This window comes from Berghia stephanieae, chromosome 4 (genome assembly GCF_034508935.2).
Source record: "Berghia stephanieae isolate SIO BIC M18660-M18661 chromosome 4, UCSD_Bste_1.3, whole genome shotgun sequence".
In the NCBI taxonomy this organism is placed as follows: Eukaryota; Metazoa; Mollusca; class Gastropoda; order Nudibranchia; family Aeolidiidae; genus Berghia; species Berghia stephanieae.
In genome coordinates, this window is record NC_088363.1 from 6,540,552 (window position 1) to 6,558,051 (window position 17,500).

Consider the following 17,500-nt stretch of genomic DNA (forward strand, 5'->3'; position numbering starts at 1 on the left):
AGGATGATGTTTTTTTGTGGTGATGGTGACGATGTTGTTGGTGATGGTGATGTTTTTTGTGGTGATGGTGACGGTGTTGTTGGTGATGGTGATGTTTTAAGTGGTGATGGTGACGGTGTTGTTGGTGATGGTGATGTTTTTTGTGGTGATGGTGACGATGTTGTTGGTGATGGTGATGTTGCTTGTGGTGATGGTGATGTTTTTTGTGGTGATGGTGACGGTGTTGTTGGTGATGATGACGATGTTGTTGGTGATGGTGATGTTGCTTGTGGTGATGGTGATGTTGTTTGTCGTGATGGAGACGATGTTGTTGGTCGTTTTCGTGTCAGAGGGAGTTATTTTGATTCAATTGATTTTGACGCAAAAATTGGGAGAAAAATAAAAATGGGTCAAAAGAATTACCAGAGTCCAAATTCTGCCCTTTTAACAAAAAGCTCGACACTATAGGCAATGAGATTTGCGGAAGAGTAGCGTCCCTTGATTGGATGTAACCAGTGGAGAAGTTATTTGTAAACAAACCAACTACAAGCCAAGCGCTCCAAATACAAAATTTATTATTCATAATCCTGTACAAAAATGCATAACGTTGATTATGATATGCATTTTTTAAAACAGAAATATGAATAATATTTTTTTTTATTTGGAGCGCTTGGCTTGTAGTTGGATTGTGTACAAATAACTTCTCTGCCGGTGACGTCCAATCAAGGGACGCTACTCTTCCGCTAATCTCATTCCCTAATGTAACGGCTTATAGCATCTTCCTGAAATGTTCACCACGACACATTTGAATGGGGATGGGCTACTTCAACAGATTAGATGTATCTATCACTTCTAGTTTCAGGCTCTATTTCATTTCTTTGAATTTATAAGCCACGAAACCCATCGAAACTCCAAAGGAGAGAATTTTCTTTTTAATTGAGCGTTATATAGCGCAATATCCACTAAATGTGCTCAAAGCGCTTTACAAGGGGTTCCTGGTGAACAGCAACATTTAACATGTAGGACGGGACATGACGCCTGTTAGGTGATATTACAATTTTTCGGACAAAGACAACGCTGTTAACGGCCAGGGACTCATTTTACACCTGAGTACGGTGAGAGAACGTGAGTAAAGAGCCTTTTCCAAGGACTCAACTATGCTCCGAGAGCGAGGCTCGAATCCAGGACCTTTCGATCCGAAAGCGAGTGTCGTACCACTAGATCACGTAGCCGCACAAAGAAGAATTATAGGGAATGAGATTAGCGGAAGAGTATGGGTGACGTCCAATCAAGGGACGCTACTCTTCCGCTAATCTCATTCCCTATAGGATTCTTATACTCTTGGAAGATTTGTTGTTTTCATGGCTTAGAAAATGCATAGTCTTATGTTATGTGTGGCAATGTGGTCTAGTGGTATGGCACTCTCTTTCAGACCGGAAGGTCTTGGGTTTGAGCCTCGTTCGGCGCATAGTTGTGTCTTTGGAAAAGGCTCTTTACTCACATTCTCTCACCGTCCTCAGGTGTAAAATGAGTACCTGGCCGTTGTTTCTGTCGAAAAAAAATTGTGATTTCGCCTAACAGGCGCCATGTCTCTTTCTACAAATTACGTGTTGTTGTTGGTCAGGGACCCCCTGTAAAGCGCTTTGAGCACGGTTATTGGATATTGCGCTATATAAAAACTCGAGTTTTTGGTTTTCTTTAAATATTGTTTCTTCAGGTAACTTTTGTACGCGTCTGCGCAGGAGATTAAACCATAACAACTGTCGATTATTGGGGTCCCGATAGCTCAGTGGGTAGAGCACTCGCTTCAAACGCAAAGAGACCAAGACCGACTCCGAGTGCAGTCGTGATATTTTTTATGACCCCCCTTCTGTCCATCCAGATGTGATTGGGTAGCTGGATCTGTTAGATCTGGCGGAAAGTGAGTGGGTAGCTGGGTCTGTTAGATCTGGCGGAAAGTACTTTACGATAGAGTAGCGTCCTAGCCAAAGGATAGCTAGCAACTGTTATTGTCCTTTTCACGCTATAGAAACCGGGATAGACTCCGGTTCCATGGGCCCAGTGGCTCTTAAGGACTACTGTCGACCATTTTTGGAATGGCCTTGTAGGTGTCTTGTTAATTTATAGTCATAGGGGACGAGTTAAAGCTGTGATACGGAAGTTCCCGGAGATCGAGCGGCGCTTGAATCGTTATCGTTTTTTTTTTCCTTGGGCAAGATTAGTAACCCCCAATTTTTGTTCACTTTGGAATAACATGGATGAATCCTGTGGACATCCTGTTTGATGAATTATCTATATTCCTTCATGGAATGCCTCGGAGACGCCATCTCACTGTGACAACATGGGTGATTCCGGTGGACACCAGACATCCTGTTTGATGAATTATCTATATTCCTTCACGGAATGCCTCGGAGACGCCATCTCACTGTGACAACATGGGTGATTCCTGTTGACGTCAGACATCCTGTTTGATGGATTATCTATATTCCTTCACGGAATGCCTAGGTGACGGGATCTCACTGTGACAACATGGGTGATTCCTGTTGACATCAGACGATGGATTATCTATATTCCATCATGGAATGCCTAGGTGACGGGATCTCACTGTGACAACATGGGTGAGCCTGTTGACATCAGACGATGGATTATCTATATTCCATCATGGAATGCCTAGGTGACGGGATCTCGCTGTGACAACATGGGTGAGCCTGTTGACATCAGATTATCCGTATTCCTTCTTGGAATGTCTAGGCAACGGCGGGCATCTAACGATGCTTCGTGGAAGGGTGCAATTAGAAATAAAAACAAAAACACAACACCCCCCCCCCCCAAAAAAAAAAAAACAACAACAAAACAACCCAAAAACCAACAAACCAACAATAGGGAATAAGATTAGCGGAAGAGTAACGTCCCTTGATTGGACGTCACCGATGGAGAAGTTATTTGTAAACAAACCAACTACAAGCCAAGCGGTCCAAATACACAATTTATTATTCATATTTCTGTACAAAAATGCATAACGTTGATTATGATATGAATTTTTATACAGAAATATGGATAATAATAATGTCTTTATTAGGAGCGCTTGGCTTGTAGTTGGTTTGTTTACAAATAACTTCTCCACCGGTGACGTCCAATCAAGGGACGCTACTCTTCCGCTAATCTCATTCCCTATATATACTCACAAGTGACCCCAAAGTTGTCCGAGTCTGTGAACACTTCTCTTAAGGCGCCGCTCCACATCTTTTTGATCTGCCCAATTTCTATATCGCTTCCTAGAGCTCTGACCTAGAGACAAACACGCAAAAATTGACAATGTGCGGCTATGTGGTCTTGTGGTATGACACTCGCTTTCGGATCGGAAGGTCCTGGGTTCGAGCCTCGCACTCGGCGCATAGTTGAGTCCATGGAGAAGGCTCTTTACTCACATTCTCTCACCGTACTCAGGTGTAAAATGAGTACCTGGTCGTTAACAGGGTTGTCTCTATCCGAAAAAATTATAACATCGCCTAACAGGCGTCATATCCCGTCCTAAATATTAAATGTTGCTGTTGGCCAGGGACCCCTTGTAAAGCGCTTTAAGCACATTGAGTGGATTTTGCGCTATATAAAAGCTCATATAATGCCCTCTTTTTTAAAAAAAACCCACAAAAATAAATATGGCCGCTTAAAAAAAAACAAACAACAACAACAAATTACTTAACGTGTAACGTTTTGGGCTCAAAACCCTTTTTTTCAACTTTCACTAGAGTAATAAAAACTTCACAAAAAATTCCAAAAGTCAGACAAGTTGAGCTTTTAAGAAGCAGAGCTTTTATTTAGAGCAATATCCACTAAACGTTGGCAATGCGCTTTACAAAGAGTCCATGACCAACAGCAACACGTGACATGAAGAACAAGACACGATGCCTGTTTGGAGATATTTTTTCCCCGACAGAGATAATGCTGTTAACAGCCAGATACTCATTTTACACCAGAATGCGATGAGAGAATGTGAGTAAAGAGTCTTTTACAAGGACTCGACTATACGCCGAGCGAGGCTCGAACCCAGGACCTTCCGATCCGAAAGCAAGTGACATACCACAAGACTGCATAGCCGCAGAAGTGAGTGGTGCAGGCAATTATGTCGGTAATAACAAGAAATGAAGGGAGTAGAAAAGTGCCAGAAAACAATAGAGAATTTGAACTTTTCGGCATTGGAGATTCGAACCCACGACCCGGCTGTTACGTAACATAAAGATCTGAACAAGTGTGTATGAAAGGTGTCAGATAACGCACGAAAGAAAAAAACATCCCAAAATATCAGTCTACCTCTACTGGGGTTCGAATCTCAGGCTTCTGATTACCGGTCAGACGTGCTACCAATACATCACAGAGGTTCCTGATAGTTGGGACAATTTCAATAGGGAATGAGATTAGCGGAAGAGTAGCGTCCCTTGATTGGACGTCACCCATAGTCTGTGACGTCACCGACGGAAAAGTTATTAGATAGAGAACGTCATGTTGATTGTGCGCATGCGTCTCTCGTCCTCGCTTCCGGTGAAAGCGGCTTGAGACACTTCAAAACCAAATTGGCGTTCTCTGTGTAAGGTGACGTCCAATCAAGGGACGCTACTCTTCCGCTTATCTCATTCCCTATACCTATATTTTTCTTTACAACTACCAGGAGCCTCTGTGGTTTCTGAACATCATCAAAAACAATAACAATAACAGCACAATCACATCCACTATCACAACTATAATTCACATCAAACCCCCCCCCCCCCACACACACTTTTTGCTAACACTACAACCAATCACCATCATCACCACTACCACCACCACAACAACCACACCCAGCCTCACTACCACCACCATCATCACCGCCACCACCATAATAACCATTCCCCCCTTCCCGCCACCACCATCACAGCCATTCACCACTACCACCACTATCATTCTCCACCTACATCACGAACACAACAACGCCCATCCCCCCCCCTTCCCTACCCCCCCCCCCCACTACCGCCATCAAACAACAACAACATCCCCCCCCCCACTACCGCCATCACACATCAACCATCCCCCAATACCATCACCATCATCATCACCATCACAACAACAACAACAACAACAGCAACAACAACAACAACAACAACAACAACAACAATAACAACAGCCATTGGCCAAGATGCTGGTCATTTAAATCGATCGATATTTGAAGGACGAGTTGTCTGGCCAAATTTTTAAATATGGGTTTTTCTTGAGTACGCCAGCATTACCAAATCAACATAAAAAAGCTGTTATCCATAGCCGCACATAACAAACCACTTACAGAGAATGAGACATCCCCTCTACAAAAGGTACACGTACAGAATGGACCCCAGATCTCATAGGACACCATATCGTTTGCATCACAGATCTTGTAATGAGGGTACCAGATAGAACACCTGGAATAGGAGAAATATGATTATAATCTCTTATTGTGTCATTTGGGGGTCCGGCCAGATCCGTTGGTAGAGCACTACCTTAACAAGCAAGGAGACCAAGATCGATCCCGGGGGCAATAGAAATGTTGTTCCCCCTTCTGATCCCGCCTGTCCACTCAGCAGTGATTGGGTAGACTGGTTTTGTCAGAACTGGTGGAAAGCACGTTGCGATAGACTAGCGTCCGGTCCAAGGGATAGCGAGCAATACCTATTGCCCGTTTCACGCAATAGAAAACCTGGGAAATACTTGGGCACAGCTGACCCCATGGCTCTGAGCGTGGCCTTCGTAAACTCATGACCTGACACTGACCAACAATTGACGTCGAAAGACTAGTCTTTGGCCACAAAGCAAAACAAATCTTGAGTTATATACAACAGTTCAACCAATGGAATCACTTGTTTCCTTGCCCACTACAAAAGACAACTCACTAGGTCCACAGACCTAAAAATGACGTCAAACGACGGGTCTAGCTGGGTTTTTAGAGTCAGGCTATACGTTAACGATGGCTACGTTCTTGAGGGACTCTACTTAAATTGTGCCATTTGTATCATAAACCAAATCACATTGGCAATGATTCATGGGCATCATGGCTCTCAAAGGCTATTTGACTTGATATATATATATATATATATATATATATATATATATATATATATATATATAAAAGTATATAATATATATATATATATATATATATATATAATATAAATTGTCACTCACATTATATATGGCCAAGACGTACGTCTCTGTGGCTTTCGTCCACGTCTTCAGTCGGCACAATGTCCGAAGAAAGAAATGTATTCCGTTTGAGGTATTTACACTCCGGATGGCTTTGCTTCCGTTGTGTAGTGGTGATTAGTGATTAGTGATTGGTGATTGATATATATAGATATATATATATATATATATATATATATATATATATATATATATATATATATATATACTTTTTATTTTACTCACGCCTCTTTCACAGTTCCCAGAAGGCTTCCATCCCTGGCCTTCACCCTGACCTCATCTTGGCAAGGGCTGCAGCAAGCACACCACGAGAAATTGCCTGCGCAGCATTTGAATGGACGCTCTACTGTAAAGATGTCCTTGGAGAGAATAGAGTAAAGACATGAATTGTGTAAATTGTATAGATGTGCGGCTATGCGGTCTTCTGGTACGACACCTGCTTTCGGATTAGAGTATCCCGAGTTCGAGCCTCGTTCAGCGCCTTGTTGAGTCCTTGGAAAAGGCTCTTTACTCACATTATAAAAGATTTCTTATGTCGTTCTGGTGATGTATCGCATGTCTTTATTGACATAGGTGGTGATCAGATGCCGACCGCCAGACAGGTCGGTACCAACGTTACATGTGATAAATACGCACCATAAATATTTCAGATATTAATACACGATTCTTTCATTTCTTTGTACTTATTAAACGAGTTATTTTTATCCTGCCCAATAACACAACGAGCTTGCGAGTAGGCATATTTGTTATTGCACGATTAAAATATAACGAGTTTGATAAATACAAAAAAGTGAAAGAATACTTTTATTCCACCCCTCCAAGCAAAGAGCGTGTAGGTAACGATTGTTATGTTAACAAGAGCTCTCACTTCCCGCTTTTGGTGAAGCCAAGCATCTCCCGTCTTCTACTCCTATTTTCTTCATTGTATCAGTAAGCCATGCGCATGATACACGCGGAGCACACTCATCTCGCTGTCTCGCCTGGCACGCGACAATAGCATTGCGGTTAAGACAAGTGAGAGCTCTTGGTAACTACGTTACCCTACACACTCTTTGCTCCAAGTAAGATTATTAGATATTCTGTAACCAAACGGTATGGTATTAGTACTTCTATCACCACAATTGGTTTTTGTCTCCTTCTGCTTCAATGATAATTTGACCCAAAACTAAAAACGTTGGATTGTTATCCATGCGCATCAAAATATATTTTTTATAATTACCAATCAGCTGTCTTTTACACCAAATTTCACACCACACCAATAAAATTTTCAAAAATATTCTGTAATCGTTGAATAAAATTTTTATAGATAGATCGAAGATGACGTCACTCAGGTCTTTGTTATTATTTTTTGCCATCCACGTTTATCAGTAATGCTCACTGAATTGTATAAACCTGGCTATAGATAGTTCGAAGATGACGTCACTCAGGTCTTTGTTATTGTTTTTTGCCATCCGCGTCTATGAGTAATTCTCACTGAAATGTATTAACCTGACTATAAACGTTCATGGATACACACAGTTTTGTGTGTTGGTTCGTTATACTTCCGGATGGCAATGTTATGAGCTTCTTAGCCAAGCGCATACTATCTATAACGGACCAACACACAAAACTATGTGTAACCTTGAACTTTCGTATTCTGGATAATACAGTTCGGTAAGAATTACTTATAAACGTGGATGACAAAACACAATAACAAAGACCCGAGTGACGTCAACTCCATTCTATCTATAGATAGAATGCGCTTGACCAAGGAGTTCACAACATTGCCATCCGGAAGTATAACGGACCAACACACAAACACTGTGTAACCATGAACGTTTAAAGTCTGGTTAATACAGTTTAGTGAGAACAACTCACAAACGCGGATGGCAAAAACAATAACAAAGGCCTGAGTGACGTCATCTGCACACTATCTATAAGTTAACGTTAGCCACAACCCCACCCCCGGCCCCTCTCCCTTTCCCACAAATCCCATAAAGCCACTACCATTCCTGCGTTGTCCGTGATATGCATTGTGAAGGATCGCCGAAGGCCGCAGAATTGCCGGCAGCAGCAGTTGGATTCTGAAACATGGAAAATGGAGACATCAAACTAAAATTGAGCTTTAAATTTGAGCTTTTATATAGCGCAATATCCACTAAACGTGCTCAAAGCGCTTTACAAAGGGTCCTTGACCAACAGCAACACGTAACATCTAGAACGAGATATGGCACCTGTTAGGCGATAATACAAATTTTATTTCCGACAGATACAACGCTGTTAACAGCCAGGTTTTAATTTTGCACCTCAGTACGGTAAGAGAATGTGAGTAAAGAGCCTTTTCCAAGGACTCAACTATGAGCCGAGCGAAGCTAGAACTCAAAACCTTCCGATCGGAAAGCGAGTGGCATACCACAAGACCATATATAGCCGCACAACCTCGGCACGGCTTCCCTTTGTGGATTTTTCAATGTCAAGTAGGTAAACAAAGCATTTGAGGGTTGATGGTATGTGGTTAGATAAAGTACACATCAAATCTACCCGCCATGTCAATCGTACCAATTCACTATACTATGTTTAAATTAAAAAGTTTATAGATGGAACGAAAGTGACGTCATTCTGTTCTTTGTAATTGTCTTTCGCCAGCCATTTTCATGATTAGTTCTCATTAAATTCTATCGACCAGACTATAAACCTTCAAAGATACACATAGTTTCGTGTGTTGGTATGTTTTATCCGGCTGGCGGATATTGTGAACACTTTATCCAAACGCACAGCATCAATAGCCCGTGAGAGAGAATTAAGTGAGAAATAATCACCCACCTGGACATAGAAAGCTGCGAAAAACTGAGCCAAAACTAAGTTATATTATATAATCAAAGTGCGGCTATGTGGTCTTGTGGTATGACACCCGCTTTCGGATCGGAAGGTCCAGGGTTCGAGCCTCGCGCTCGGCGCATAGTTAAGTCCTTGGAAAAGGCTCTTTTCTCATTGAAAGATGGTACAGAAGTCCTAGTGTTTGTTTTTCTATTATGGTTATCTTGTGCGGCTATGTGGCCTAGTGGTATGACACTCGCTTTCGAATCGGAAGATCCTGAGTTCGAGCCTCGCGCTCGGCGCATAGTTGAGTCCTTTGAAAAGGCTCTTTACACACTTTCTCTCACCGTACTCAGGTGTAAAATGAGTACCTGGCCGTTAACAGCAGTGTCTTTGTCCGAAAAATTGTAATATCGCCTAACAGGCGGCATGTCCCGTCCTACATGTTAAATGTTGCTGTTGACCAGGGACCCCATTTAGTGAATATTGCGCTATATAAAGCTAAAAAAGATAGGATGTTTACCTACTTGACACGACCTGACTTAATTACGCATCGTCTGCTATTAAAACCCTTTGTCATTCCTGAAGTTTCCCGTCTCTGTTACGTTCCTCGAGCTAAGGGAAACAACCCAACTATTCCTTTAACTAACCCTAAAAATAATTTTAAAACCTGTGAAAATAACAACCCGAGAACCTTTACTACAATATATAACTGTCCCTAATGGAAAAAAAAAAGCCTCGGACCTCGAAATAAATCAAATTTAATTAAATTGAGCTTTTATATAGCGCAATATCCACTAAATGTGCTCAAAGCGCTTGACAAGGGGTCCCTGGTCAACAGCAACATTTAACATGTAGGACGGGACATGCCGCCTGTTAGGCGATATTACAATTTTTCGGACAAACGCGGATGGCAAAAAAAAAAAAACAATTAACAAAGACCTGAGTGACGTCATCTTCGAACTATCTATACAACCACTCCATATAATATTATTGTTTATATTTTTGAAGTTGTTCAAATCCGTCTAGTACATTTTTAAACATCCACAGTTGCTGCCAACATCGCTTGGAATGACTAGGGGGCCAGATAGCCCAGTTGGTAGAGCACTCACTTCACTCTACGGGACCCAGATCCATCTAGCGTGAAATCGATGTTGTTTTTTATCTACCCCCCCCCCTCCCCTCTCCTTCGTCCTCCTTTTATTTGGCAATGACTGGGTAGCTGGGTTTATTATGATATATCTGGCGGAAAGTACTTTGCGATAGACTAGTGTCCTACCCAAAGAGTAACAATCACTTGATGTTGTCTTTTCACGCAATAGAAACCGGGATAAAGTATGGCTTCATGCGCCTAATGGCTCTGAGCGTAGCCATCGTTAACTAATAGCCAAAAAATGACGTCAAAATACCAGTCTTTGGCCGCAAAAGAAAACAAATCGTGAGTTGTATTCAATAGTTCAACCAAATGAAATAACTTGTTTCCATGAGCTCTACTAACGACAATTCACTAGGCGGTGCAAAAACCAAATGATGACGTCAAAATGCCAGTCTTTTTGGGTTTCAGTGTCAGGCCGTAGCCATCGTTATGTTATAGCCTGATACTGAAATCCAAAAGGACTGGGAGTTTGACGTCATTATTTGGTTTTTGCACCGCCTAGCGAGTTGTCGTTAGATGGAAACAAGTTATTTCATTGGTTGAACTACTGAATACAACTCACGATTTGTTTTCTTTTGTGGCAAAAGACTGGCATTTTGACGTCATTTTTTGGTCAGTATCAGCGTAGCCATCGTTATGTTATAGCCTGATACTGAAATCCAAAAGGACTGGCAGTTTGATGTCATTATTTGGTTTTTGCACCGCCTAGTGAGTTGTCGTTAGTAGAGCTCGTGGAAACAAGTTATTTCATTGATTGATCTATTGAATACAACTCACGATTTGTTTTCTTTTGTGGCAAAAGACTGGCATTTTGACGTCATTTTTTGGTCAGTATCAGGCCATAACTTTACGAAGGCCACGGTCAGGCTATAAAACTTTACGATGGCTACGGTCTGAGCGACTATTTTTTGTTGTTGTAGGGATTTGACCTACCTTCCATTGCGTTGTAACACTGCTGTCCCATGCTGTTGAAGATCCTGTACTTATTGGCGCATTCCCAGTCGATTATCACTGTCAATAAAAGATAAACACCAACATGAGCATTTGTATAGCGAATTTCACACGGATAGAAAGTTGAGCTTGAGATTTTATATAGCGCAATATCCACTAAACATGCTTAAAGCGCTTTACTATGGGTCACAGACCAACAGAAACACTTAAAATGTAAGACGACACACGATGACGCCTGTTAGGCGATATTACAATTTTTTTCCCCGAAAGAAACAACGCTGTTAACGGTCAGGTACTCATTTTACACCAGAGTACTGTGAGAGAATGTGAGTAAAGAGCAAGGCTCGAACCCAGGACCTTCCAATCCGAAAGCGAGTGTCATACCACAAGACTACATAGCCGCACAAAAGTTACCATGCTCAACGCACTTCACATTATTTCCTTTATTTCCACAGCAGGTCATTTTAAACCATATTATTTCTATTCCATGCATACAGTACCAGTTGCCAAAATCTCTCAAACTTCAGACCTTTCGGAAGTCCCAGGTTTGAGAGCTTTTCGTAAATGAGGGTAAAAGAGCGAGGATGGATCTTTAGGACGACCAGCATGTATTTAGCCTTGAAAATAACATATCATCACTCTGACACCAGAAGATCAATAACACAATTTATGTATTCGGTCCTTCGGAAACTGGTTATACACTTCCAATGAAATAGGAACCAGTTTATTAACATCACACTTTTGTTCCTTATTGGTGCAAACTAAAGGAGACTAAGCTACCCCTTCAAGTAAAGTTCGCCTAGTTGATGGTATTTATTGGTAAGAATACCAAGTGATAACGAGACATGATCACCGACCTTCCAGTGCTTGAGTTTCTTGTTTGACCAGCACCTGGTTCAGCATTGAAAGGTACTCCAGACCAGGAGGGCATCTCGGTATTTGTACGTTAACGGGTTGCATCCATTGGTCTAGGGAAAAAAATCATTGGAGATGAGAGCTTATAAATATGAAACTAAAAACAACTTGAGATTATATTTAGCGCATTATCCATTAAATGGGGGGGGGGGGGGGGGCTGTTCCCTAGCTCAGTTGGTAGAGCACTCGTTTCACACGATATGGAACCAAGATCGATCCCGGGTGCAGTCGATATTATTTTCTGATCCCCCTGTCTAGCCAGAGGGAATGGGTAGCTGGGTATTTTAGACCTGGCGGAAAGCACTTTGCGATAGATTAGGGTCTTATCCAAATTCCAAATGATAGCAAGCGATTGATATTGTCCGTTTCCCATTATAGAAACCGGGATAAATGTGAATAAAGAGCATTTTCCATAGACTCAACTATGCGCCGCTCAGAACGGGACTCAACCCAGGACCTTCCGATCCGAAGGCAAGTGTCATACCACTAGACCACATTGCCGCAACAACAAAGAAGTCAATAATACCAAGCTGCTAGAAGCTTTGGGCTGTAAAAAGTGATGAACGAAAATAAATATAATATAACAGCTTAGGAAAAGAACTAAATTATATCAAACACAGACGTTTCGTGCTCAAAACCCTTCTTCAGCCAACAACAATTTTTTTTTTTAATGGTTGACATTCCGAGATCATATTTTTCCTTACCGACAGAACGCGCTAAATATTTATATGGCGTTGATTTAGTTTTTATTAGTGTATTTATTTATGTTTTTGTTGTTGTTGTTGTTGTTGGTTGAAGAAAGAATTTGAGTCCAAAACGTTCCGTGTTTGGTAAAACTTTCTAATAGTACGACCATTGTTTTGGTTTTCCGCGGCCATTATTGTCCTTGAGGTATTGACAGACGGTGGAGGAGTTCTAGTGTTTGTTTTTCAATTGGATTCAGTAGTCTGATGTCACGCCGCCCGGCAACGGCGGCCATCTTGGTTCTAAACAAAGAAAATCATTACTTTTTATTCTTCATGCGGGCTAGAACTTTTCATATGCCTTGTGATCAGAATGTGTAAAAGTCAAAACATGATCAAATTTATGGGGTTTTTTCCTCTGAATACGCTTTTATGCTCGCCGGAGAAATATTTCATACGGGCGTCCGCCATTGTTCCGATAGTTTAGAGCCAGTGTTACTAAGTTACCATGCGTCATTAGGAAGGAAGTGACGTTACGACTGTTGAATCCTATTATGGTTATCTCATGTCCGAGGCCTTTTTCCATTCGGGACAGTTATATAGATAGTATGCGCTTAGCTAAGAAGCTCATAACATTGCCATCCGGAAGTATAACGGACCAACACACAAAACTGTATCTATCCATGAACGTTTATAGTCGGGTTAATATAGTTCAGTGAGCATTACTCATAAACGGGGATGGCAAAAAAAAAAAACAACAAAGACCTGAGTGACGTCATCTTTGAACTATCTATACTGTATTAAAGGTTCTTAGGTTGTTATTTTTACAGTTTTTTTTAAAGGGCTAGTAAAAGGAATACTTGGGTTGTTTCCCTTAGCTCAGGGGGTCCCGATAGCTCAGTTGGTAGAGCACTCGCTTCACATGCAAAGGACCAGGGACCAAAATCGACCCGGGGTGCAGTCGAGATTTTTTCTGACCCCCAGCAGTGAATGTGTCTGTCTGTTAGATTTGGCGGAAAGTACTTTGCGATGCACTAAGCGTCCAATCCAAACGATAGCAAGCAATTGCTATTGTCTGTTTCACGCAATAGAAACCTGGATAACTCCGACTCGAGGTACGTGCGGGAACCCCCTTGCCCCCCCCCCCCCCACCACCACCACCACCACTCCATTTCTTTCTATCATACTCACATTGGCCAGGCATTTGCGGTTGCGGGTAATACATCTTCCTTTCTCTTAACCTTTGACCTCGTAGATCTTTAGTTTATTTATTTATTTATTTTCTTGTTTCCTTCTGGCGTTCTGTGCTCGATAAAATAGAATAAAAATCAAATCAATAAAAAAAATACAAAACCACAAAACATTACATCAACAATAAAAAAAAAAACAAAAAAAACAACAACACCAAAACTTAAAAACAAGCTCCCCCCCCCCCCCCCTTCCTGGGAAAATTGTTATATCTATGAACAGCTTAAAGATAACAATTAATAAGATTTTATTTGCTCAAATCTAATTTAAAAAGCAAAAACAAATTTGGAGTGGACTAAAACTTGAAAGGAAACCAGCAGCAATTCTAACCAAACTCCTTTTCAATATTCCAGCAGATTTGTGGGAAATTTTCATTGTGTAAAATAGGTGATTAAATTATCGATGAAATCTGATGTCATCTGACAACCAACGAATGATCGAGTTTAATATAAATAATCTAGAATTATTATTACTATAATTATTATTATTATTATTATTATTATTATTATTATTATTATTATTATTATTATTATTAGTAGTAGTAGTAGTAGTAGTAGTAGTAGTAGTAGTAGTAGTAGTAGTAGTAGTAGTAGTAGTAGTATCATTGTTATTATTATTATTATTATTATTATATTATTATTATTATTATTATTAGCATTATTATTATTATTATTATTATTATTATTATTATTATTATTATTATTATTATATTATTATTATTATTATTATTATTATTATTATTATTATTATTATTATTATTATTATCATTATTATTATTATCATTATTATTATTATTATTATTATTATTATTATTATTATATTATTATTATTATTATTATTATTAGTATTATTATTACTATTATTATTATTATTATTATTATTATTATTATTATTATTATTATTATTATTATTATGATCATCATCATCATCATCATCATCATCATCATCATCATCATCATCATCATCATCATCATCATTATTATTATTATTATTATTATATTATTATTATTATATTATTATTATTATTATTATCATCATCATCATCATTATTATTATTATTATAGTTCTTGTTGTTGTTAATGATGATGATGAGGATGATGATGATGATGATGATGATGAGGTTGCTTTTGTTGTTGTTGTTGTTATTGTTGTCATTGTTGTCGTCGTCGTCGTCGTTGTAGTAGTAGTAGTAGTAGTAGTAGTAGTAGTAGTAGTAGTAGTAGTAGTAGTAGTAGTAGTAGTAGTAGTAGTAGTAGTAGTAGTAGTAGTAGTAGTATAGTGTAGTAGTAGTAGTATAGTATTAGTTTAGTAGTAGTAGTATAGTAGTAGTATAGTATGTAGTAGTGTAGTAGTAGTAGTAGTAGTAGTAGTAGTAGTAGTAGTAGTGTATAGTAGTAGTAGTAGTATAGTAGTAGTAGTAGTAGTAGTAGTAGTAGTAGTAGTAGTAGTAGTAGTAGTAGTAGTAGTAGTAGTAGTAATAGTGGTAGTAGTATAGTAATAGTAGTAGTAGTAGTGTGTAGTGGGTTAGTAATAGTAATAGTGGTAGTAGTATCAGTAATAGTAGTAGTAGTATGTATGTGTGTAGTAGTAATAGTAAGTGGTAGTAGTATCAGTAATAGTAGTAGTAGTTGTAGTAGTAGTAGTATAGTGTAGTATATAGTATAGTAGTATAGTATGTAGTATAGTAATAGTTAGTATAGTAATAGTAGTAGTTTGTAGTGGTAGTAATAGTAATAGTGGTAGTAGTATCAGTAATAGTAGTAGTAGTTGTAGTGGTAGTAGTAATAGTGGTAGTAGTATCAGTAATAGTAGTAGTCATAGTTGTAGTGGTAGTAATAGTAATAGTGGTAGTAGTATCAGTAATAGTAGTAGTAGTTGTAGTGGTAGTAGTAATAGTGGTAGTAGTATCAGTAATAGTAGTAGTCATAGTTGTAGTGGTAGTAATAGTAATAGTGGTAGTAGTATCAGTAATAGTAGTAGTCATAGTTGTAGTGGTAGTAATAGTAATAGTGGTAGTAGTATCAGTAATAGTAGTAGTAGTTGTAGTGGTAGTAGTAATAGTGGTAGTAGTATCAGTAATAGTAGTAGTAATAGTTGTAGTGGTAGTAATAATAGTGGTAGTAGTATCAGTAATAGTAGTAGTCATAGTTGTAGTGGTAGTAATACTATGAAATATAACAAGACCCACACATTTCTATTCATGTTTATTATATTCGTTTTGGGAGCAATGAAAGATTTTCCATTTTTGTGGACAATAAAGATTTATTACGGGAGGCCTTCCGAAAGCTCCTAAAAAAAGTCTCCCCCCTCCCAAATCCCCTACGAAAACATTATAAAAAAACAAAGAATAATGGGGATGTAGGAGCTTTCGGAAGGCCTCCCTTTATTACTATTATAATTGATGAACTCACCTGCTTTGCTTCAAAGTCTCATGTTTTTATGCAGACAAACTTCGGTGACTTCCGTTTTGTAGGGATGCATATTTTGTGTTTCATCGTGGAGATCTGAAAGAGTGTGAACTTAAAAAAATAGATTAAAAAAACTGAAAAAAAACTTGATCTTTTATAATGAAGGGCAATATCCACTAAACGTGCTCAAAGCGCTTTACAAGGGGTTCCTGACCAGCAGCAACACTTGACATGTAGGACGAGACATGGCGGCTGTTAGGATTTATTGCAGTTTTTTTTCAGACAGAGACAACGCTGTTAATGGCCAGGAACTCATTTTACACCTGAGTACGGTGAGACAATGTTGAGTAAAGAGAATGTTTTTTAAACGAGTCATCTATGCTCTGAGCAAGGCTCGAACCCCGGACCATTCGATCCGAAAGCGAGTGTCATACCACAAGACCACAGAACCTTAAGAAACAGCACCAGCCAAAACAGGACTGAAAATAGATAGTATGCGCTTGGCTAAGAAGCTCATAATACTGCCATCCGGAAGTAAAACGGACCAACACACAAAACTGTGTGTATCCATGAACGTTTATAGTCGGGTTAATACAGTTCAGTGAGCATTACTCATAAACGCAGATGTCAAAAAACAATAACAAAGACCTGAGTGATGTCATCTTCGAACTTTCTATACAAATACAAGAAAAAATTATCTTCCCAAAATCTTAGCCTGCTTCGACAGGGGATCGAACCTCAAACCTGCTGATTATCGATCTGACGTGCTACCCTTAGAGCACAGAGAAATTGCGTGCGCTTAAATTACCTAAATTGTGTCGAAAGCTCCGTTAAACACCTAAAAACAGACAAACAAACAGGGAAATTGAATAAAAATGTCTAAATAATCTTGAGATTTTTTTATAGAGCAATATCCATTGAAAGTGCTCAAACCGCTTTACAAGGGTTCCCAAGCCAACAGCAACACTTACCATGTAGAACGGGGCATGACGCCTGTCGGGCGATATTACAAATTTTATTTCGACAGAAACAACGCTGTTAACGGCCCGGTACTTGTTTTACACCTGAGTGCTATGAGACAATGTGAGTAAAAAACTTTTTTCCGAAGACTCAACTATGCATCGCTGAGAGCGGGACTCGAACCCTGGACCCTCCGA

The 17,500-nt window shown here is 39.5% G+C and overlaps 2 protein-coding genes across 2 annotated transcripts in view; both read right to left on the minus strand.

Moving 5' to 3' along the window:
- LOC144971676 (phospholipid scramblase 1-like) overlaps positions 1-16,386 on the minus strand; it is a 17,973-nt gene extending 1,587 nt beyond the window's left edge. The window contains exons 1-8 of the mRNA XM_078912750.1: positions 16,347-16,386; positions 13,879-13,989; positions 11,947-12,057; positions 11,072-11,149; positions 8,173-8,249; positions 6,412-6,545; positions 5,294-5,408; positions 3,165-3,267 (exon numbers count right to left, since the gene is read on the minus strand). Coding sequence (XP_078768876.1) covers positions 3,165-3,267; positions 5,294-5,408; positions 6,412-6,545; positions 8,173-8,249; positions 11,072-11,149; positions 11,947-12,057; positions 13,879-13,912 — 652 coding nt within the window. The 5' untranslated portion in view covers positions 13,913-13,989; positions 16,347-16,386. The remainder of the gene's footprint in view (positions 1-3,164; positions 3,268-5,293; positions 5,409-6,411; positions 6,546-8,172; positions 8,250-11,071; positions 11,150-11,946; positions 12,058-13,878; positions 13,990-16,346) is intronic.
- Positions 1-17,500, minus strand: part of LOC144969956 (uncharacterized) — a 263,401-nt gene that overhangs the window by 84,064 nt on the left and 161,837 nt on the right. The window lies entirely within an intron of this gene.